Source organism: Vicugna pacos, chromosome 18 (assembly GCF_048564905.1).
Source record: "Vicugna pacos chromosome 18, VicPac4, whole genome shotgun sequence".
NCBI lineage: Eukaryota > Metazoa > Chordata > Mammalia > Artiodactyla > Camelidae > Vicugna > Vicugna pacos.
In genome coordinates, this window is record NC_133004.1 from 19096509 (window position 1) to 19119292 (window position 22784).

Sequence of the window (22784 nt, forward strand, 5' to 3'; positions counted from 1 at the left end):
CACAGCGCCGCGTGCGCCCCAGGCGCGCCGTAGCCGCGGGGCCCCGGCCGGGCGCTACGCTACGGAAGCGGCGCAGGGCGCGGCGCGGGCTGGGCCCGGTCGTGGTGCTTGCCGGCTCTGCCACTCAGTGCGGGAGGCCATCAGGGCAGCGCGCCGGCGGCACAGGGGCCGTCCTGCCCTTCGAGAACAAGTTGTGGGCCGGCCGGCGCAGACGAGCGGGCCCGGGCCACGGGGACTGAGGAGGCGCCGCGGGGTTGTGGAGGTGAGCCCCGCCGACCGGGCCGGACCGGGGCCAGGGGCGCGGCCTGGACCCCTTCCTGGCCGGGCCGGCCGAGCGGCGCCTGCTGGGCATTGGCCAGTCCTGCCGGGCTGGGGGCGCTGCTGGAGAGGGGAGCCAGCGTGACCTGGGGCACCGGGCAGCGGGAGACCAGCCCAGGGTGCTGCGGACACGGGAGGCGGCCTCAGCCCCTCCTGCCCTTGAGTGCCCTTATTTCTGGGCAGTGTCCTGGCTCTGGAAGCGTTAGGGGATGTGTCCGGGGGTCCCGTGGAGTGGGGAGCGCAAGCGCGCCCTGGGGGCCCACTGGCCACCATACTTCCTCCTCCCGGTTCCTCTCTTGCTGTTGCTGTGAAGTTACCCAAGGTGGCCCAAAGAATGTTTGCCAGACTACCGGCCGACCGGACTGTTTTACTGCCTAAGGAGGGGCCCTTCCGGTCCTGACTAGTGCACCCTTGTTGTATGGTCAAGTGGCCCTGACTGGACTGGCTCCAGGAGGAGAGGAGGGCCGTAACACACAGGAATTTGTGACCGGACCATGGGCAACAGGACCCCAGTGAGACCAGGCCCGGGAGTTTGGGGTCTTGCAGCTTGGTGCTGTGTTGTGCTGTCGGGGAACTGGGGCTCAGGTAGGTGCTGAGTAGGTCCACACTCTTCCTGGGAGCCCCTCCTTTAGGAATCCCTGAGCTCTTCCCTCTGCCCAGGTCTGGGGAGCTCTGTAAGCCACTGTCGGGAAGATGCCCGTGATCACCTTCCTACCCCCAGAGGCTAGGCTGGAGTAATTCCATCCTTCTACTTCTAAATGACTTTCTCAAGTGTGGAGAGAAAGAGAGATTGTGTTTCCTTGGCCCAAGTCGCAGGAAGAAGGCCCCAGGCAGACAGGGGAGCCTGGGAGGCACTGCTCTGTGGCTGGCTGGTGGAAGTGGGTCTTGTGAGAGGCCAGCTCAGCCTAGCCTTGGTTTTGGGCTCCTCTTACTTCGTCTCAGGTCGTTCTGCTCCCAAGAGTAGCACCCCTCTTCCCTTCTGCATCTGAAACTCTCTCAAGCTGCTTTTCCTGTCAGGCTGATGACATCGTGACCTACTGAGAGCCAGGCTTAAGCCTTCCTGGGCCCAAGGCTCAGTGACTGCATGGCTTTAAAAAGGGACTTTCAGTCTGAGATCTACTGTCTCTGCTTTGACCCCCCAGACTTCGGGCTCCAAGAACAGGAAGTGGATGGGCACTCTAATCCTGTATCCATGAGGGTTGCTCTGAGCTCCTCTGCCCTTCTTGATAGGGTGCCTTTGCTGAAGCTCCTTGTCTCAGGGCTCGTGTCTCGCGGGTAGCACTCTGCTAAGCTTCACAGATCAGGAGACGAGGCTGAGGGGCAGCCGTTGCTGGTGGGGGAGGGGCAGACAGACTGCACATTCAGCTCTGATCCTCGAGGATTGCCTTTCAACTTCCTTGTTCCACCACCTACTGTTTATGTCTTTTATGCACAGAGACGGGAAGGATTCTGCTGCCCTAAAAATCCTCAGAAACCACAGATGTCTTCGTGGGCCCTAGCTGGTCAGAGGGCTCTGATCAGCTGGTTCTTCACCCTGCTTTTCTGCCTGGACTGCCTCTGGCACCTCCCGCCCCATAATTATGGCACCCCATTATTCGGCTTCCAGCACCTGTGGGAACATCCCAAAGCAGGAACATGGTTGTGTTTCTCGCCTACTCCCTTCTGCCAAGGTCTCAGGCATATGCCCAGCACTGCCCCATCCACACCGAGGGGGTGGTCCAAGAGCGTCCTTAGTCATCTACATACAGGCTGGCAGCTCTGGTGACCCAGCTCTGAACTTGGAGGGGAGCTCCCAGGGTGGCCTGGAACAGCACCCACAGGCTCTTTGGGATGAGGGGCTCACCTGCCTCTGCCTTCTTTGAATGAATAGTAGGGAGGCTGTGAGTGGAGTTTGGGCTTGGAGACCTGCCTAGCCACACCCTGTCACTCTGGCAGTGGCCCAGGGTGGGGTCTGAGCAGAGGCTCGCAGAAGCTGTTGGTGCTGCCAGGAAAGTGCAGGGAGCTGCAGGCTGGAGGAGGACACTGTGGGGCCTCCTGGTGCCTGTGGGATGTGCTGTCCTTCCAGCAGGACCTGTCCAGGGTACCCAGCGTGGATTCATACAAGACCAAGTGGAACACATGGCCTCACTCTCTGCCCTAGCAGCTCTGTCTCCCTTGGACAGCTGCTCCACACCCTGTTCCCTGAGGTCAAGGACTGCGCCGTTCCCCTCCATCTCCCCTGTGGCCGGGCTGGGGGACATGCCTGGATGGTGCTGCAGGATATCAGGAGGAAAACAGGTTGATAGCTGCTGTTGGGAAGAGTCACAGCGTCTGGGTCCCAGGGAAGGCAACCACATAGGTTCTGCTCCTCTGGGTGGTCATAGCCCACACATAGAGTAGAGGAATTCCTCTACACCCGTCCACCTCCACATCAGTGCTTCTAGGGTCTCCTGCCCCAGCCCCAGTGGAAGAGGAAGGGCAGCGTGTTTGGAGCCCCTGCTGCTCCTGAAGAGGTGGCTTCAGAGGCTCCCCTACTCGACATCTGCCTCCCTTTGGGGCGAGCTGGAGGCTGAGTGCCCTCATGTCCCTGTGCAGCAGCTGTGCCACTAGCGAGGCCCAAGGTCACCAGGCTGACCAGGCCAGGGTTGCTCCTGCCACCACTTGGCAATCAGAAATGTGGATGTGCCAGAGAGCAAGAGTGCTCATCTGGTGCCTCTCTTTTCCTGTTAAAAATAGTATTAAAAATAGTATTTGTAACTAGACAATATTGAACTCATGAACTAGAAACTGGTGGCGTCCCTGACAGTATCCTTTTTCACAATGCATGAGTGAGGTAGGTTGGGCTTCAAAGATACCAGAGGATACACAGTGACCTCCTTCCCCTTCCAGGAGGTAGCCAAGGGCCCCTGTGTGCTCATGCTCTGGCCTCCCTGCTGGTGAGCTGCTCCTCCCCGTGGGTTTGATTTTGAGGGACCTGTCTCCGCTCCTCCACCCCAGCCAGAAAGCAGGGGCCTCGGGAACAGAGCAAATCCCGCCAGACACTTGCCAGTCGTTTACATCACCAGCGTCAGTGGCTCTGAGCATGCAGGGCACCCTGACCCTTCAGGGCTGACAGACACACACAAGTCCAGAAACACCAGGCAGAGCATCTGCCTTGGAGCATACGCGGGCAGGGGTTTGGGGCCCACGCATTCTTCTCAGGAAGTTGGATACTAGGAAGTGCTGGTTATGATTTTGTTCCTGGACCTGGTTCTTAGAGGGATGTTTATGATAATTTTCAGCAGAACCTCTACAGTCCCCTCTCAGAGATTGATAGCGCTATTGCAGGGTACTGGCCCAGGTAGGGGAGGCGTCAGGCCTCACACTGGTTTTGGGAAGGACAGGAAGGGGCACATGTACCCTGTGGGCCAGTGGAGTGGCCAGGTGGTACCGGGACCTAGGTCCAGGTGAATCTCCATGGCTACTGGCTGCTCACCCAGAGCCCTGCCCTACCTGGGCACCTGTCCCTGGTGGCCCTAGCCATAGGCAGAGGACTATCCCCTGTGCCCCTGACTGGCTTAGAGGTGGTCATGGTCTTGGACTAAGCAACAAGGAGTGGCTGGGTCACGACATGCCCCTGGGGCCTCCAGCCTACTCTGGGTGAGGGACATATGTGGCTTCTAAAGGGACATGGTCCCTGACTTCCTCCCATAGGACTGTTCTTGGGGTGGGGACAGAGTCCTCTATTAGGAGTTCAGGTGGCTGCCAGGCCCAGACCACGTGACTGGTCGGTACCACTCTCCAGTGGACTGTGGCTCCTGCTGATAAGCCTGGGGGTTGGGGCTGCTGCTCCCGGGCCAGAGTCCAGACCCTCCCAGGAGAGTGGGGCTTGCCCTCTGGATAGACGTGTTCTTGGCAAGTTTGCCATGGAGCCTTGCCTCCCAAGGCAAAGACCCAGGCATGAGCTCTGTGGGTTTGTCCTGCTGCAGTGGAGCCGTGTGGGCACCCCCTCTGAGGTGGTGTGCAGGCCTGTCTCAAAACCCTTGATTCACAGAACCTTTCTTCCCGGACTCCTGCCCTGACCAAGCCTGGTCCTCACAGCCCTGTGTGCCGCCATGCATCTGAGGCCTGGGGCTGTGGTCCCATAGTTCCAAGCGCACTGCAAGGCAGACTTTTGGCTGGGCTGTGTCTGTAGTCCCTTTGGTGTTCCCCCCACATAGAATCCCCACGTCCCTGATGGCCCCACCTCTGACATGAGCTGCTGATGCAGGCAGCTGACCACTTTGAGGGAGGGTGGCTGCCAGAGGATGCTGTCCCATCGATGCTGGGGGCAGAGAGGTCAAAGTCGAGGCCCTCCCAGGGTGGGATCCCAGCCTGGTTTCTGGAAGGGACTTAGGAGGGTTCACTCAGGCAGAAGTTTCAGGTCCTCTGCATTTCTGCCCAGGGTTCAGGCTTCACCTCTAATGGGTGCAGCCTTGGTGGCCCAGGGAATGATGCCCCAGAAAAGCCTGGGGTCCCCTCAGTGAGCCTTTCTTCCTTTGCACCCCATCCCAGGCCTAGTTCATGCATCCTGTAAGGGTTGTTGCAGTTGGTGAGAACACCATTATTACGAGATGGAGAGATGGGTCTTGAGATTTAATGAGACTTGGGCCCTGGGCCCAAGGTGTTGTGCAGTTGGGACAGGCCTGCTCACCTGGAGAGAATCAGCCAGGCATCAGGTGCGTGGGTCCTGAACACAGACCTGGGCCAGGTGTATACACACATGTCTGTGTGGAGCCCCCGAGTTTGGGGGGATGGGGCATGAGGACCGTGCACCCTCCCTGACCAGTACCTGGGGCTCGGCTTCTGCCAGGTCTCGGCTCCCCAATTCTCCCAGTCCTTGGCCAGGTAACTCGCTTGGTGGGAGCAACTCACCTGTCACCTGCAGGGAAGTGCCCTCGAGCCTGTGTCCTTGCCTCACGGCACCTGCCCCTCTTCCTGCCTCAGGTGTCGGAAGGCCCTGGGGAGCAATGAGAGGCACTGAACTGGATGAGGAAGTGAGGTGTCGCCCCCAGGGCCTGGCCTGCCACCACTGAGACAGATGTGCCCCACACAGGGTCCTGAGGAGAGGGTCGCCCTGATCGAGCCCTTCCCCATCACTCTGGGGAAGAGTCCCCTGCTGTCTTCTCAGGCACTTAACGGGGGTGCTGGTTAACCCTGGTTTTCATTTGGGGCGGGGAGTGGCTGCAGCCCCACCTCCATGTTTCCTTGAGGCCAGATCTAGGCCGCCGTCCCATTCAGATCTAGGACAGTGGTTCCAGAATGAGGACAAGGAGGAGCCAGCATGGTCTGTGGGTGGTGGGGCAGGCACCTCATCCCCTGGTACCCTGTCCTGGAGCGCCCGCCCCTCGTGCTGGCGGGAGGCTGGTGCTGCTGGCATGTGTGCTCCAGCTTCTGCTGGGAGGCCTGCTTACATAGTGTTGTTCTTAAGCCACAGCAGCCGGGGAGCCCCCTGGGGCAGTGTTGTCGGTGCCCAAGTGGTCTGGGTGCCGGCTTAGTAAGCGAGGACTCAGAAAAGAGGGGATGAAAGGACTTGGTTCTTGGGGCAGGAGCAGAGGCGACGAGGCTCTTGCCCGGGGCCTGGGTAGCTGTGTTTGTGAAAGCCACCTCCCTGGTGGGTTGTCCTGATATGGGTTTCCACGCATCACCCTGGGCAGGGGGACCCTTGAGCCAGGGCAAGCCAGGGCTCCTCACCAACCCCGCAGGCCAGAGCTAGAGTGTGAGGGTTTTGGGTTCTGGCATCCCGGGAGAGGCCCCTCCAGAGCTGGCTGCTTCCTAGGGGGCATCCATACTTTCTCTTGGAGGCCTCAATGAGGGTGGGCTACATGGTGGCCTGGCTGCCCCAGACCCTCTTATTTGCAGGGTCAGTGTTTCCTGAAGGCAGGTCAGGAGGCCGGCACATAGGGTGTGGCTGCTGTTGAGACTTGGGTGCAGAGCTGGCCCTGCTCAGTACCGTGTGCTCTTCCCACATGCAGTGGGGTCACTGGCGTGCACCCCAAATGTCTGTGCCTGAGCACCCACTACCCCAAAGTTTAAAGCATTGATGAAGAGCAGGCGGTCCTCACAGGACTTTGGTGCCCTTTTCTCCAGGCAGAGCCAGGCCCTGTGGCCCGCAGATCCCCCATGGGCCCAGGGCTACACCTCACTTTTCACTGGGGCTGGTTTCCTCCCTGGCTGTACCTGCATCAGATGCACATGATGCCAGCTGACCGGGCCACGGGCACACTGTCTACTCTCACCCATGCTCTGCTCTCACAGTGGACACGGGTTGAGCTCTTACTCAGGGGTAGAGCAGCCCTGGATCGAGCTTGAGCAGTTCTGCTCCATGGGCAGCTTCGCTGAGCCCAGCTTCAGCTCAGGCCATCACCCACCCAGGATTTGACTGTGAAAGGGGAGTGTCAGGAACACGTGGGCTCTCTTCCTGTGAGGGCCTTCTGGATGCGGTGGGGTTCAGGAACCTGGGGGAGCTGTTCCAGTGGTTCTAGTATCCGACTCATAACCATGGGCAAAGCAGATGTAAATGACCCTGCTCACCTCTGGCATGCGTGGCTGCTGCCCCCGGAGTGTGGCTGGTCTCCATGGAGAAGAGCATCAACCACCGTAGGGGAAGGACCTTGACTGAACACAGGTGGCGCGTGAGTCGCGTGGGGCTTCATCCTGATTTCTAAATGACACGGTGATGTTTTGGATATGTTGGGTTACCTAGGATAGGTTATCAAGACTCCTTTTACCTGTCTTATCTTTTTCACGTGGCTGTCGGAGGGTTAGAAATGACACGTGTGGCTCACACAATGTTCCTACTGGGCTGTGCTCCTGTAGCCGGAGGCCCAGCCCTTCTTTCAGGGTCCAGGTGGGCACTGTCGGCTTGCAGGACACGGGGCCTCTGTACCACCACTTGGCTCTGGTCCTGCTGAGCAGAGGACACTTGAGTGGTAGGTGACTTTCAAGGTCGTCAAGCCTGTCAGGGCCTGTGTTGCTCTGTCCATGTCCCTCAGAATAAGGGTCCAGGCAAACGGTATCACTGCAGGAGACTCAGCTGTTCTGACTGAAGCTCTAATGGGGCAGTGGGCCCAGACTTCTCCCACCCCTGTCCTGTGGCGGTTGGTGCCCCAGGTTCCAGAGCTGCGCATGCTGGTCACTCCCAGGTGTGGGCAGACTTACTTGTATACCCTGGTGCAGCATGGACCAGTATTTCTAGGGGGCTTGGGCGCTCACTGGCTCACCTGTATGCAAGGACAGCTCCCCTCGGTTTTACCCCACCGCTGACCCCTGTGCACAAGGGACTTACTAGGAAGCTGGGGGAGGGTGTCATTGGGTGATGCAGACCAGGTGGTAGGGGCAGAGCTGCTGGTCACCTGCTAGGCCAGAAAGCCAAGCAGACACCCACACTGGGCCAAAGCCCAGCCCAGGTGTCTTTCCTGAACTGACTGGGACTTGCCTCGTTTGAAATGGGATGCACCTGGTCTCTTGTTACAGGGCAGATGCTCTTGGACCCATCGGCCTTCCCGAGAGGGCAGGCAGTCACCCTACTGGAGGCCTTGCAGCCTCCCGGGTCCCTCTCGGGTCACCCATCTCTGGGTTGGGAAGGCTATCCCTCTAGAAAGGCCATGGTGGCCTCCCTGTGGCTGTGGGCAGCACCCAGTGCCCCTCTTGGAGGCCGTCTTGCCAGGGCTCACCTGCCCCACTGGGCTCTCTTCCCTTACTTTCCTTTCCTCTAGTTAAATATCTCCTCCATCCTTTCGTCTAAGGATAACACCCTCTTTAAAGACCAGTGGCTGTGGCACAGCCGTCTCTCTTCCGTGGGTGGCTGATGGGTTGGTGTGGGTTTTCAGAAACAGAGAAGAGGGCGTCATTACGGGGCAGAGGCGTGCCGTGTGCCGGGGGTGCAGCTCTGTCAATGCTGAGCCCGAGGCCCTGGTAGGACCCCTGGCTATGGGGGCACTGGAGAACCTCCCAGGGCTTCTGGGGACTCCATGCCTGTGAATCACGCTATCTTTTCTCTTTCTCTTTATTCTGTGTTTATTTCTGTTGTTGTCATGTGACTTGGACCAGCCCAGCTGCCCTGTCTCCGGTGTGGGTGCTCCATGCTCCACCTCGCCCGCCACCGCCGGCCACATGTGACCAGGCCCGGCTCTCAGCGTGGCCACTGTCGCGGAGGCCATGGGGAGCTCCGCCTCCTCGCTGGCCGCCGAGACCGAGTCGGACCACGGCTTCCCCGGGGGACCATCCTACCCAGGGCCCCCGGCAGCAGCCGGCTGGTGTAGGAGTGGCCCCGGGGGGCCTGTCTGGGGCAGCACCCTGGTCACCCGGCAGCATCAGCCCCCACGCCCCCGGGCCCGAAGGTAAGAAGGTGGGGAGGGGTTGGCCCCGAAGGACCCAGAAGGGCGGGTGCTGCTTTGTCAGGGTGCGCCCTCCTTGACAGAAGGGCTTTCAGAGAAATGGGTCTCCGTTCCTTAGGGTACCCTGGGGTTGCTCACCCAGCAGAGAAGGTCTGGGATGCTGGCCCCTCCCTTAGCATGGTAGTGGGTCTCAGCCTGGCTGGCTGGAGGTAGTTGGGACAGGCACACACTGCCTGCCTTTGGCCCGGGGCTTGCTTATCTAATGCTGAAGCTGGAGCTGCTGCTGGAGCTTCTTGCAGGGGAGGGGTGTGCACGGGGGATGCTGGCTTGCTTCTCATGGGACTTTGGGGCACTACCCTGGCCCCCTGCCTGTGTGGGGGCTCCTGCTCTGACATGGCTGCCTGCAGGGGTGCAGTGGGGACTGTGGGGCCCTACTGGCAAACCTTCACCTGTCAGCTTCTTCCAGCTACAGCTGTGGCCGGACACAGCCCAGGTTTCTCTGCTCAGGCTGCCCCAGATCACCTGGAGGGCTTCCCCGCTAGGTGCTGGGGTGACAGAGTGGGGCAAGTTGGGCTCCAACATCCCAACCCATACTGACACCCCTGCCTTCACCGCATCCTGTGGCCTCACTGGAGGGAAGGATGCCCAGGGCTCAGCAGACTTTTGGGTCCCCAGACCTTGGGCCAAAGGCAGCCCTCACTCCTGGCCGCCCAGGCCTGGGTTCAGTGGGTAGCAGACACCATCCTCTGTCTCTTGAAGGCACCTGCAGTGGCCCTTTTCTGTCACTTCCCTCGGACCCAGCTCACTTGTATAGAACATTCCCCAGGGTCTGTGGGCCCCAGATGTGTCCCAGGCCTACCCACTAGGTGACTAGCAGGCAGGGCCCTGGTAAGTGTGCAGGAGCAGGACCAGCCTCCTGGGAGGCTGCCCAGGGAGTCGCAAAGTCTTGTCTGTGTTATCTTCAGTGGACTGAGTCATGGGAGCTTGAGGTCCTGAGGGATGTGCTGGGAAGCAGATGGTGGCAGGGACAAGCGAGTTAGCAAATCGCTTCAGTTCTCTTGTTACTGTATCGATGACACTTTTATTGAGGTGTAACTTACATACAGTCAAATTCACCACTCACAAGTGTTCAGCTCAGTGGTTTTAGTCCATTTGTGGGGTTGTGCAGTTGTTACCACAACCCAGCTTCACAGCATCTCAGTGACCCCAAAAGATCCTGCCCACTTGTAGTCACCCCCTCCCCTCCAGCCCCTGGAAACCACTCATCCATTTTTGGTGTTTGTGGATTGCTTGTTCTGGACGCTTGGTATCAGGGGAATCACGCAATGTGTGACCTGCTGTGTCTGCTTTTGTGACTGAGCCTCGTGTTCTCAGGGCTCATCCACGTTATAGCGAGTGTTGGTGCTTCCCTTCTTTACAGCCAAGCGACACACCACGCATGGAGTTGGCCTGCTCATTAGCTGATGGACGTTTGAGTTTGGATTTTATGAATCTGCTGCTGTGAAAGTTTCTGTGTGGGTTTTTGCGTGGACATTTTTTCACTTCTCTTGGGTAGACACCTCGAACGGAATTGCTGAGGTTTATTTAAGTTTATGATTAACTTTCTGAGAAACTGCCAGGCTGTTTTCTCTAGCGGCTGTGCTGTTTTGCGTCCCCAGCAGCCGTGTGGGGAGGGCCCTGGTATCTCCACACGCTCCGAAGCTGTTACTGCCCGCGGTCCCAGCCTCCCGGTGGTTTGGTCTGCGTCTCCCTGGTGGCTGGTGCATCTCTTCACACCTCTCTCCAGCACACATGGCATTTATTTCCACATATTTGTTTCCTCAGGATAAATTGCTAGGAGTAGAATTACTGGGTCTGAGGAGGGAGGCTGGGCCTGAAGCAAGCAGCAGTGAGATGGAGACCCCGTACCCCAGGCTGCTCGGGCCTGTTGGACCCTGGCTCACACTGTCCTGCGGGTGGCCTGGGTGACATTGCCCTTTCTCCTTCTCTCCCTCCTGCCAGGCCCCTCCCCAGGCAATGAAGGCAGGCGGCCCGACCACCAGACACCACTGAGAGCGGATCAGGAGGAAGTGCTGTTAGTGACCTCGAGGAGTCCAGACACCCAGGCTAGCAGTGAGAAGGGACAGTGCAGGGAGCTGGACGTGGCAGATGGTGGGAAGAAGGGCAGAAAGGCAGGCGGCCCAGCAGAACCCCTCTTTGCACCTACACCTGGATACCTGGACACGCACATGTGCTGCTCTGGCACCTCAGGGGCAGCTGGGCACGTGCATGGGACACAGTCAGGCAGACCCTTCCCCTGCTCCAGTGGGCATGCGCACGGTGAAGAAACCAGCCCTAGGCTGCCCCACTCACTGAAGAGCCTCCATGTCTGGGCATGTCACCCATCCCCATTGATATGGGTGTCAACCACCTGCAAGCTCCAGGCCTTCCCTGGGGACACAGACAGAGGACAACCGAGGCAAGCTGAGGGTGATCTCAGAGGGAGGCGCCTAGGTATACCTCAGAACCAGCGAGGGTCAGGGGACAGGTAGCCACATCCTGCACAGGAGCCTGGCCTCAGGTCTGGTGGCCTGACTGAGGTCCTTGAGTGCAGAGACCACTAACTGCTCTCAGCTTCCCTGGGAAGGAGGAGGCCATCTCCCAGGCCTGGGCTGCACCCAAGGTGGTGGTAGGCCATCCCTGCCTGTCCCCAGGTGTCCCCGGAATGTCCTGGGCACCTCCATCACCTCTCTCTTGAGTTGGGGCCAAGTGTTGCTGCTCCCAGATAACTGAGAGCAGAGCAGGCATTCGGTGTCGGGTTTTCCTGGACAGTCACCTCAGTTTCCCACTCAGCCTTTCTGTCGTGAGGAGTAACTTGAGTCGTTTCCTCTATGTCCTGGAGGTGGGTGTGGTGGCCTCTGCATGAGCATGGGAGGGGTTGGGTTGAGGCTTTGGTTTGACCCTGGGTTCTGGGTGCCTATCTCTTAGTTCCAGGCTTTGTCTGTGGTCTGCCCTCACCTTCACACATTGTAAGGATCCCAGGCCTGGGCCCCTAGTGAGGCAAGGTGGCCGTGAGAGTGACCCTGGGTTGTAGAGACTGGAGCTGGGGAGCTGGGGAACTGAGTGGGACTCAGGCCCAGGATCCCCTCTGGCAAGCTCCCTGCTCAGGGCTCCTCAGGACACCCGATCACCAACCCCTGGGTCACCTTGTCTCAGCCCAGCCGGTGATGTTGAGGTACGGACTGAGGTGTGGGCCACAGGGGTGAGAGAACGCAGCCCCCACTGCCTCCTTCCAGCCCTGGGCTTCCCTCTGCCTCCCTGGGGCTGTATTTGACCTCCAGGCAGTGTTTTCAGGCAAACTTTCTGAACTCCACACACAATCTTCCTGATTCAGCTGGTACACCAGAACTGCTGTGAAACCTGCCCTGTGTCACGCCTGTCCTGGTCGTGACACCCCATCATGGGGTCGTGAGGGTGGGTGAGACTTGGGCTCCCTCTCTCCCCCAGGGTCTGCTCAGCGCATCTGGAACCATCGGGAGCCAAGGGCAGGTGTGTCCTAGGAGGGCCCCAGCCCACCTGTCCTGTGCTGGGGGCAGGGGCCTGAATCTTGTCCCTGGAGACCTCTCCCAGCAGCAGGTGGTCTACAAAAGGTCAGACCAGCTCTGCAGGCCCATGTGACCAGGCCAGGTGGGGCACACTGGGAGTGACCATCCTCTGAGCCTGGGGCCTGGGCGGAGGCTGCCCAGGACCCAGTGTGTGTGTGTCTGTCTGTGTGTCTGTCTGTGTGGGCACACATGTGCCCATGCCTTAAGCATGGACCCTTCTCTGAGCGGGGAGCCCTGGTTGTAGGGGAACCCCCGGTCGTCTCCAGGCAGATTTCTTTGGCTTTTCGTAGTACAAAGGCCAAGGCCAAAGCTGACCTAGCCAGGCCACCCTGCTGGTGCTGGATGCCCCCACCTACCCACCCTACCCATCCGCGTGGGCGCCCTGGGCAAAGCTGTGGGCAGTTCTTAAGTCTCAGCCACACAGGGCGGCTTCACAGTTTGCTCTGGGCCGAGAAACAGTCGTGCTGCTCGGGGGAGGTTTTTAGTTTATTGTTTTTGAAGAGGCAAGTTTTCTTTCTTCCTGAAGGGTTTGGCACAAACGTAGCATGAGAAGCACAAGCTTCATGCCTTGTTGTGAAGAACAACTGATTTTTCTGCCGAGCAGAGCGACTCCAGTCAGTGTGGGAGACTGTGTGTGCTGAGGAGTGTAAACACCCGCTCGCACCTGGATTAGCCCTCGAAAGGCAGGTCAAAAGGCCAGCGCTGCCCACCCCCAGATGCTCCTGTTCCCTCCCTCCCCTCTAGGGATTTCCAGCTCCTTTCTCCCGCTGGATTTGCCCGTCCTGAACATTTCCTGCAGACAGAATCACACCGCACATGGCCTTTTGTGTCTCTCAAGGCTCACCTGTGTTGTAGTGTGTTGTTCTTCATCCTCCATGGTGGCTGAATAACATTCCACATTTTGTTTATCCATTTATTCATTGATGGATACTTGGGTGGTTTCCACCTTTTTGACTGTTGTGAGCAGATCTGCTGTGTGTGTTTGTGAAGTGCGCCAGTGTTCAGCTCTTCGAGTGTGGACCCAGGGATGGAATTGCTGGGTCACATGGTGGTCCTCTTCAACTTTTGGGGTAACTGTCAAACTGTTTTCCAGTCCCACCAGCAATGTAGGAAAGATTCTGGTTTCTCCATGTTCTTGCCAACACTGTTTCAGTCTCCCTTTTGATTCTGGATCTCTTTGTGTCTTCAAGTCCTCTGCCCATTTTTAAGACAGGTTGTTTGTTGTGTAGTTTGAAGAACTATTTACATATTCTGGATACTAGAGCATTATCAGTTACATGATTTGCAGATACTTTCTATGCTGTGGGTTCTCTTCACTTTCTCAGTGGTGTCTTTTAAAGCATGAAAGTTGCTAATCTTGATATAGTCCTCTTACTTTCCTTTATTTACCTGTGCTTTTGGTGTCATCACTGCCAAATCCAAGGTTGTGAAAGTTTACTTTTCTCTCTTCTTCTAAGAGTTTTCTAGTTTTCATTCCTACACTTAGGTCATTGGTCTGTCTTGAGTTAGTTTTTGAATATGGGGTAGGGTAAGGGTCCAATCTCATTTTTCAGCATTTAGATCCAGTTTTCCCAGCACCGTTTGTTGAAAAGACCATTCACTCCCCATCAAATGATCTTGACAATCTTGTCAACACTCCCTGACTGCTGCCTTTCCTTGCAGCCACACGCACTCGCCTGGGCCCATGGCCGCAGTTGGGGAGTGGTCCTGTGCACGCTGCACCTTCCTGAACCCTGCCGGCCAGCGCCAGTGCTCCATCTGTGAGGCTCCCCGACACAAGCCTGACCTCGACCAGATCCTGCGGCTCAGCGTGGAGGAGCAGAAGTGGCCCTGTGCCCGCTGCACGTTCCGTAACCTCCTGGGCAGGGAGGCCTGCGAGGTGTGTGGCTTTGCCCCGGAGCCTGTCCCTGGGGCCTCCCTGCTGCCTGTCATCAACGGGGTCCTGCCTAAGCCACCTACTGTCCTGCTGGAGCCCAAGGGCAGCTGCAAGGAGGAGGCGGGGCCAGTGCTGACAGCAGGGTCTGTGGAACCAGCTGGGGGGCAGCCTGAGGAAGAGCAGGAAGAGGAAGAAGGGGAAGGTGGGGAGGCGGCAGCAGAGCCCGGGAGCGGCTGGGCCTGCCAGCGCTGCACACTGCACAACACGCCCGTGGCCAGCTCCTGCTCTGCCTGCGGGGGCCCCCGGAAACTCTCACTGCCTAGGATCCCTCCTGAGGCCCTGGTGGTCCCCGAAGTCGTGGCTCCTGCTGGCTTCCATGTCACGCCTGCCCCACCACAGCCAGGGGAAGGCATCGAGGCTGACCCTCCCTCTGCTGTCGACCAGGAGCCCCCCCGGGGGCCACCCTTCAGTCCCTTCTTGCCCACCCTTCAGAACAACCCTGTGCCTCGCAGCCGCCGCGAGGTGCCCCCCCAGCCGCAGCCACTGGTGCCTGAGGCCACCCAGCCCTCCCCCTCTCCCGGCTCCAAGGGGCCCCCACAGGGCCTGGGGCGGACCACAGCTGGGGCTTCCCGTCTAGCAGAGCTGCTCTCCAGCAAGCGGCTGAGCTTCCTGGAGGAGGAGGTGGCCGAGAGTGGCCCCACGTTGCGCCCACCTGGCCCTGCCAGCCCAGCCCACTGTGAGGCTGGCGGGGCCGTGCCAGGCAGTGACGTCATTGACCTGGCAGGTGATACTGTGCGCTACACACCTGCCAGCCCCTCCAGCCCCGACTTCACCACCTGGTCATGTGCCAAGTGCACGCTCAGGAACCCCACGGCGGCCCCACGGTGCACAGCATGTGGTTGCTCCAAGCTGCACGGCTTCCAGGAGCACAGTGAGCCCTCCGCCCGCTGCCCCAACTGCAGCGCGGACAAGTCCGGGCCCTGCTCAGCCCACAAGGCCAGCCGCCTCTTCCCCATAGCACCACCTGAGCGCCCAGGCCAGTGGGCCTGCCCTGCCTGCACCCTCCTCAACACATCCCGGGCCAAGCACTGTGCCGCCTGCCACACTCCCCAGCTTCTGGTGGCCCAGCGTCGGGGTGCAGCGGCCCTGAGGCGCAGGGAGAGCATGCATGTGGAGAAGCGGCGGCAGACAGACGAGGGCGAGGCCAAGGCCCTGTGGGAGAACATCGTGGCCTTCTGCCGGGAGGTGGGTCCCAGGACCTCCCCCTTGCGCCTCCCTAGCCCCAAGTGAGGCCCCCTCTGCATCGCTTGTCCTTCCCTGCTGTCCCTTCTCCGTCCAGGGAGAGAGTAGGACCCTCCTGGCTCTGAGCTTGGGTGGGCCACCACAACACCCTTTGCCTGAGTGTGTGAGCCCTTCTGCCTCTGTGCCCACAAGGGTCCATGACCCCTTGGCTAGGGCGAGAGTTCTTACAGATGGTGCCGAGGGAGGTGGGGATGCAGGCAGTGGCTTCACACCAACAGGCAGGCCTGGTGCTTCTAGCCATGGAGACCCTGCTGAAACTCCAGGTTGCGGCGCCCCCTCATGCTCTTCTGACCTTGGAGCTGTAGTAGATGTGAGCCCAGGGCAACATCACCCCCAGGGTCAGCTGGCGTGGGTATCTGTCTCCTCTTGGGCTGCTGCCCTCCATCACTGCCAGCAGCCAGCCCAGAAGCTTGTGTTCTGGCTGCTGTCCTCCACCTCTCTTCCTGGGGCCTTCAGTGCAGCAGACTGTGCAGGAAGGCTGCCCAGGTTCCCCGAACCCCATGCCCACCCCCTCCCCCTGCAGCCTCCATGCTGGGGGCTGCACCATCTCCCTGGGGTGCACACACCTACTGACCCATCACCAGCCTGCAGCAACGTCCTGATTGGCTGTGGTCCTCCATGCCTTGCATGGGGTGGTGTGGGCCCCACAAGCCACCCATAGGGATCAGCGGTCTGCACACATACCCACTTCTTCCTTTTGGGGCTCAGGCAGAATTTTCAGGGTGCTCCCCTGGGCAGGGGTCCAGCCCAGCCTGAGCATGTGGCCATGGTCTCTGCAGAACAGTGTGAACTTTGTGGACGACAGCTTCCCCCCTGGGCCCAAGTCTGTGGGCTTCCCTGCGGGCGACAGCGTCCAGCAGCGTGTGCGACAATGGCTGCGGCCCCACGAGATCAATTGCTCCGTGTTCAGGGACCATGGCACCTCGTGGTCTGTGTTCCACACTCTCCGGCCCTCGGACATCCTACAGGGCCTCCTGGGGAACTGCTGGTGAGTTTGGGGTGCCCAAGTAGGGTGGGCAGTGGGCGGGCCGTGCTCACCATGACCCTGGCTGTGGCAGGTTCCTGAGTGCACTGGCGGTGCTGGCCGAGCGGCCTGACCTGGTCGAGCGGGTGATGGTCACACGCAGCCTGTGTGCAGAGGGTGCCTACCAGGTGCGGCTCTGCAAGGATGGCACATGGACGACGGTGCTGGTGGACGACATGCTGCCCTGTGATGAGGCCGGCTTCCTCCTCTTCTCACAGGTGGCGGTGGGCATGCGCGGGGTGGGCCTGGTGGGCGCAGGCCCAGAGACGGGCCTCATGACTCCAGCCCCTCCACATAGGCTCAGCGCAAACAGCTGTGGGTGGCCCTCATCGAGAAGGCACTGGCCAAGCTGCACGGCTCCTACTTTGCCCTCCAGGCCGGGCGTGCCATCGAGGGCCTGGCCACGCTTACTGGTGCCCCCTGTGAGAGCCTGGCCTTGCAGGTCAGCTCTACCAACCCCCGCGAGGAGCCTGTGGACACTGACCTCATCTGGGCCAAAATGCTGAGTTCTAAGGAGGCTGGGTAAGAGGGATGGCTGCACTGGGGCCTGGAATGGTGGGAGAAGCAGAACCAGCACCCTCTGACCTGCACTTACGTTTCACAAGATGTTTCTGTCAAGGGCTGGCCACAAGCCTAGCTCCTCCTGCTGGGCCAGTCTTCCCACCTGCCCACGCTAGGTGGGAAGCAGGCGGGATGCTGCCCATTGGCCTGTACCTTGAAGGCCCCATCCTGACCTGGGCCTATGATGGCCATCCACATCCAGTTGGAGTCGTGGAGAGTGAGCCCCATGGAGGCACCTGGCAGGAGCAATGGGGGAGAGGCATAGCATGAACTAGCCAGTGTCTACGGGAAGGGCCCAGGACTCCAGGCCTGAGGGAGACAGATCATTGGTACTGGGACCCTTACACTCAGCTGTACATGGCCCCACCCTCTTAGGGAGCTGCAGCCCTGAGCTGGCTGAGCCAGCCAGCCTCACAAGATCTCCAAGGGACCCAAGCCTGCCCGTCCTCCTGCCCAAGCTCTCTGAGCTCTTGGGCCAGCACTTCTCACATGGGTCCCCCACCCTGTGCTGTATCTCCCCGGGGGCAGTGCCAGGGCCAGAAGGGATCCCCTAAAGAGTGAGCCCACCCCCACACCCCCATAATTGAGGCCTCCAGTTACTGAGGGCCCCTGGTCAGCAGGGATGCTCTGCCCTCACAGGTTCCTCATGGGCGCCTCCTGTGGGGGGGGCAATATGAAGGTGGACGATGCTGTGTACGAGAGCCTAGGCCTGCGCCCCCGCCATGCCTATTCCATCCTGGATGTCCGGGATGTACAGGGCTCCAGGTGAGGACTGGGCTGGCCCCGGACAGCTAGGCATGTGGATGTGTGGTGGAAGCTGTGGGGGGTGTGGCTGTGGCCCTCAGCCCCGTGGTCCACAGGCTCTTGCGCCTCCGGAACCCGTGGGGCCGCTTTTCCTGGAACGGCAGCTGGTCAGACGAATGGCCACACTGGCCAGGGCACCTGCGGAGTGAGCTCATGCCGCACGGCAGCAGCGAGGGCGTTTTCTGGATGGAGTACAGTGACTTCATCAGGTACTGGATGCTGGGCAGCAAGTGTCTGATGTCAGCCCCAGACACTCACCCCAGCATGTGTGGTCCTCCCCTGGGAGCCTGGCCTCTGCCTTCTGCCATCCAAGGGCCTGAGCCATCTTGGAATCCAGGTCAGCAAAAGCGGGGGTGGGGGTGCTTCTGCCACCAGGGCTGTCTGTGGGCCATTTTTAGGGCCTGTTGCCCCCTGGTGGTGTCCGCATGCAACAGCCAGGACCAGAGCTTCCAGGACACTGGTCCCAAGAGATGCTAATGGGCAGGGACGCCTGCCACCCAGCCCAGGGATGTGCTCTGTGTCTGGAGCTGGGGTGGGGGCTGTCCTCTTGCCATCCAGGTACTTCGACTCTGTGGACATCTGCAAGGTGCACTCAGACTGGCAGGAGGCACGGGTGCAAGGCTGCTTTCCCAGCTCAGCCAGCGGGCCCGTGGGCGTGACAGCCCTCACAGTGCTGGAACGGGCATCCCTGGAGTTTGCTCTCTTCCAAGAGGGCAGCAGGTGAGCGGAGTCAGGCCTGCGGGGGTCGGGCAGCAGGGGGGCCGGGCCTGGCTGCCCATGACCCCTTCCTATGGACACAGGCGCACGGACTCAGTGGACAGCCACCTCCTGGACCTTTGTGTACTGGTGTTCCGGGCATCCTTCGGCAGTGGTGGCCGCTTGAGCCTGGGCCGCCTGCTGGCCCACAGCAAACGGGCCGTCAAGAAGTTCGTCAACTGCGATGTGATGCTGGAGCCCGGCGAATATGCCGTGGTGTGCTGTGCCTTCAACCACTGGGGCCCCACACCGGGCCCACCGGCTACGCAGGGTGAGGGCCCTTGGCACCCACCCAGCATGCACCACCACCCACGCCCCATAGTGGAATCCCTGCCTCACCCAGACCCAGCAGCGTGACTCCGCCTACACCCATCGGCCACTGCACAGAATAACAATCCCCTCCATGCCCTGCATGGCCTCCCCAAGCCGGCATGCCCCGTCCCCACTTCTGGCCACCTGGTGGGAAGAGCTGCCTACTCCCCTCACCCAACATCTCCCACAGCCTCTAGCCCTTCAGTGGGGGTCCCGAGGAGCACCCCAGAGCCGCCTGGCCACGTACTGGCCGTATACAGCTCCAGGCTTGTCATGGTGGAGCCCGTGGAGGCCCAGCCGACCACACTAGCTGACGCTATCATCCTGCTCACAGAGAGCAGGGGCGAGCGGCACGAGGTAGATGGGTGTGGGCCTGGGGGGTGGGGAGGCAGTCTGGTCTGCCCTCCCACCCACACCTGCACTGCCTATGCCCAGGGACGCGAGGGCATGACCTGCTACTACCTGACGCATGGCTGGGCGGGGCTCATCGTGGTGGTGGAGAACCGGCACCCCAAGTCCTACCTGCACGTGCAGTGCGACTGCTCAGACAGCTTCAACGTGGTGTCCACACGCGGTAGCCTGCGCACCCAGGACAGCGTCCCGCCCCTGCACAGGTGGGCACCGCCCTCTCCCCGTGGCTCCCCAGCCTCCGCAGGCCCTCACTGCCCCCCTCCCCCAGGCAGGTCCTGGTGATCCTGTCCCAGCTGGAGGGCAATGCCGGCTTCTCCATCACCCACCGCCTGGCGCACCGCAAGGCAGCCCAGGCCTTCCTCAGCGACTGGACAGCCTCCAGGGGCAGCCACAGCCCCCCACTCACCCCCGAGGTTGCTGGCCTACATGGGCCCCGGCCGCTGTGACCGCCCCACGCCTACCTGCCTGCCCCCACACGCACTTTATGAGGGAGACCCCAACACAGGACGCTTGAACCAGAATCTCAGGACCCAAACTAGGGAGTGCCAGCCACAGGGTGCAGCTTCCCCTGGGCCTTCCTCCCTGCCCCTTCCTCCTGTCCAGGGCCTCCCAGCCCAAGCAGAATACCTCGAACTGGCCTTTAGCTCAAAGGGGCTATGTGGCAGCCCCTCTGACCAGCCCACCTTGAGGTCGGGCTCAGACTGCTAGGGCCTCCTTCCTGGGTGAGGCAGCCAAGAGCTCCATTCACAGAACCAAATCTGGGCGGTTCAAAGGCCAGGACCCCAGGGTGAGAGCAGAGACCAGCTCCTCTGTGGGAGTCAGAGGCCAGGACGCTGGGGTGAGCAGGGACCAGAAGCCGGGACCCCAGGATGAGAACAGGGACCACCTCTTTGGGGGGTCACAGGCCAGAACCCCAGGGCAAGAGCAGGGACTACTCCCCTAGTGGGGCATGAGATCAGGAGCTTTTTCTCCCCAGTTTGGCCCTGGTACCTGTCTCCCCCCTCAACCCCCATGAGGCACGTAGGAGTCCCTGAAGTCCAGCAGTGTGTCCCAGGAAGCAGGTGCCTGGTGACCATGGGCTCAAGTAAGGGTGGGGAGGGACACTATGCAATTCCTGGAGTGCCAGCCAGGATCGAAGCCATGTCCTGGGCTGCAGTGGGGGCAGCAGGTCAGGTGGGCCTGAGCCCAGCTCTGCTGCTAGGTGAGGTAGGCACCACCTGACCTCTGCCGGGAGGAACACAGTCCAGCAGAAATCCTTGGCCAGCCCTATCCAGGCACACACAGGGTGCGGCCCCTCCCAGCCTCTCCCCACCTCAGAAGCCCAGCATCCTCCCCATGGCTGCTCTGCCCTGAGTTCTGTATCTGCCCAGGGATGTCTGAGGCCAGCTTCCCCGAGGCCCACCCGGCCCCCTGTCCTGCGGCCCCCAGGTAGCAGGTGGCCCTGCCCACTGCCCCTCACTTCCCATGGGGCTTGCAGGGGGTGGGCTTACACCTGGAGAAGCAACCAGAAGCACTAGGCTACCCCTTGGACCTCCTTTATACTTTCTCCTTTTACCTGAGCTGTGAGTATTTTTAACCCTGTACATACGGCAGCTCTTCTGACGCAGAGACTATTTTATCAATTGTCAGTACCATCCCTATAGGATGACTCCATGGGTGTTCCCAGACTCAGGCTCCGAAGGACCAAATAAAAATGTTTTGTTTTGTAACGATTCCTCCTCATCTGTCTGTTCCCCTCTCCCCGAGGGATTCCAGGCCCCTCCCCTCCCCTTCAGGGGCAGAACTATGCTGGAGAGCACCCAGGCCCACCTGGCGACAGCTCCTGGGAGGTGGGGATTGCTCAGCCAGGGCCTGAGGTCAGCCCCACAGGGAGCCTTGAGGGACACCCTGCTCACTAGCTGCCTGTGCCCCAGGAAGGATGGAGTGCGGGAAGGCTCAGGCCAGACCTCACGATGGTTGGCAGACTGATCCCCACAAGGCCTCAGCCCCATGCAGGCAGAGACTGTATGCATGCGCAGCTTTTCCCAGAGAGACACCTGCGTTCGGAGGGCCTGTCTGAATCCATCAGAGTCATTCAGAGAAGCAGATGGAGCAAGGGGCTGTGTGGAGAGAAAAGTTGGTCTGCGTGCCCCTTCCCTGCCGTCCTTGTTGCACAGGTGGTAGCCGAGGCTGGGCACGCAGTTGGCAGTCTCAGACTGGGCACCTGGGCAGGATCCACAGCAGAAGCTGGTCTCCCTGGACGGAGGGCTGCTGAGAGGGGAGCTAGGGTGCAGAGGCCGCTTGGAGGGTGTAAGAGGCCTGTCACAGGCCAGCCTATCGAATGTGAAAGCAATTAAAGCCACCAGCAGTGTTCGCTCCGGGCGGGCCTCGGGCAGCGGGGGAGCTGCCACAACACATCTCACCTCGGCGCCCGCAAACGCCCTCCTTCCTCCACCATGGCTGCGCCGGCCACACTGGACCTTGTCCCAGGAGTGGGGGTTGCAGGGACAGCCGTGTGCACCCCCATGTTGGCACAGAGCTGGCTCCACCACCCCTGGGGCCTCCTGGGCAGACTGGACTTGCATTCCTCCAGCCCCAGGAAGGCCCAGGAAGCGAAATTTGACAGCAGGTGTCCAACATCCTTGTGCACCCAGGCAGGGGTCTCCACAGTGGGATGGGGCTGTGTGCCCACCCTGTCAACTGGCCTGCAGAGCCCAGCTTGCCCCAACCAGCACCCTCTTCCCACCCCTGCTCCATCAGGGAGGGGCTGAGGGAAATGAGGGCCAGAAGCCCCCAGCCCCAAAGAGTACAAAGTGTCAGGAGGAGTCAGGGACCTGCAGGTGGGATGCTTTGTCAGGACGTGAAAGCTCATGGGAAGTGCTGGCCAGGGTGGAGGTGGAGGCCTGGCCAGGGTCGGGGGCTCCTGGGGAGGTAGCTCCTGTGAGGAGAGGATGGGGGAGCCAGCCTGAGAGGGGACTTTGTCCCCCATGCCCTTGGCCATCACAGGGTGGCACCTGGGCCCAGGCCAGGTGTGAGAAGTGGACAAGGGAGAGCCACCTCTGCACTGTCTGGCCCTGGCTCCCTGCTCAGCCTACTGCCTACTGCGTCTCTGACCCTCTGACCACTGGGGCTCCTGGTCTTGAGCCCACTTCTCTCCCTGTCTCATCCCCACCTTCCCCTTCCCATGTCCCTGGCCCCCTCCCCATCTCTGCCAGGCCCTCTGCTGGGCAGCTCCCCCTACGGTCCCTCTTCCAGCCCCTCACCCAGGCCGCCTGGTTGCCCACCCGTTGGCCGCAGCCTTCCTGAGGCGAGTAGTGGTGTGTTCTCACTTGTGAGGCATCCCTGTCAGAAGCACTTAGTGTACAAATTAGCCGCGGCCTCCCGCCTCCTCCGCTCAGCTTTGGGCTCTGGGCGCTGGGCTGACTCTCCTGCCTGCTCCAGGCACCTGCCCACAATGGAGCAGCAGGCCGGTCCTGCCTGCTGTCCAGGGCTCCTCTCAGGGCCCCCGACCTTGACCTGGA

The 22784-nt window shown here is 60.6% G+C and overlaps 1 protein-coding gene across 6 annotated transcripts; it reads left to right on the forward strand.

Moving 5' to 3' along the window:
* Positions 1 to 58: 58 nt before the first annotated feature.
* On the forward strand, positions 59 to 20993 carry CAPN15 (calpain 15). 6 transcript variants are annotated; one of them, XM_072942291.1, is made up of 13 exons: positions 59 to 262; positions 8368 to 8657; positions 13901 to 15359; positions 16196 to 16404; positions 16475 to 16658; positions 16739 to 16962; positions 17641 to 17766; positions 17862 to 18014; positions 18364 to 18525; positions 18606 to 18832; positions 19064 to 19230; positions 19309 to 19487; positions 19557 to 19699. In XM_072942291.1, exons 2-13 carry the CDS (start codon positions 8476 to 8478, stop codon positions 19564 to 19566), a joined length of 3282 nt encoding a protein of 1093 aa, XP_072798392.1. In that variant the 5' UTR covers positions 59 to 262; positions 8368 to 8475; the 3' UTR covers positions 19567 to 19699. The 6 variants fall into 6 exon arrangements, with proteins under 6 accessions (XP_072798392.1, XP_072798390.1, XP_072798391.1 ...); XM_072942289.1 differs by having other exon boundaries at positions 65 to 262; positions 19553 to 20993; XM_072942290.1 differs by having other exon boundaries at positions 65 to 262; positions 8373 to 8657; positions 19553 to 20993.
* Positions 20994 to 22784: the final 1791 nt, after the last annotated feature.

What these genes read in the sequence shown, in the direction of transcription:
- CAPN15 (XM_072942289.1), top strand. Translation starts at nt 8,476, where the DNA reads ATGGGGAGCTCCGCCTCCTCGCTGGCCGCCGAGACCGAGTCGGACCAC. An exon ending in TCGTGGCCTTCTGCCGGGAG is followed by an intron (nt 15,360 to 16,195) that starts GTGGGTCCCAGG and finishes TGGTCTCTGCAG; the next exon opens with AACAGTGTGAACTTTGTGGA. An exon ending in GCAGGGGCGAGCGGCACGAG is followed by an intron (nt 19,231 to 19,308) that starts GTAGATGGGTGT and finishes GCCTATGCCCAG; the next exon opens with GGACGCGAGGGCATGACCTG.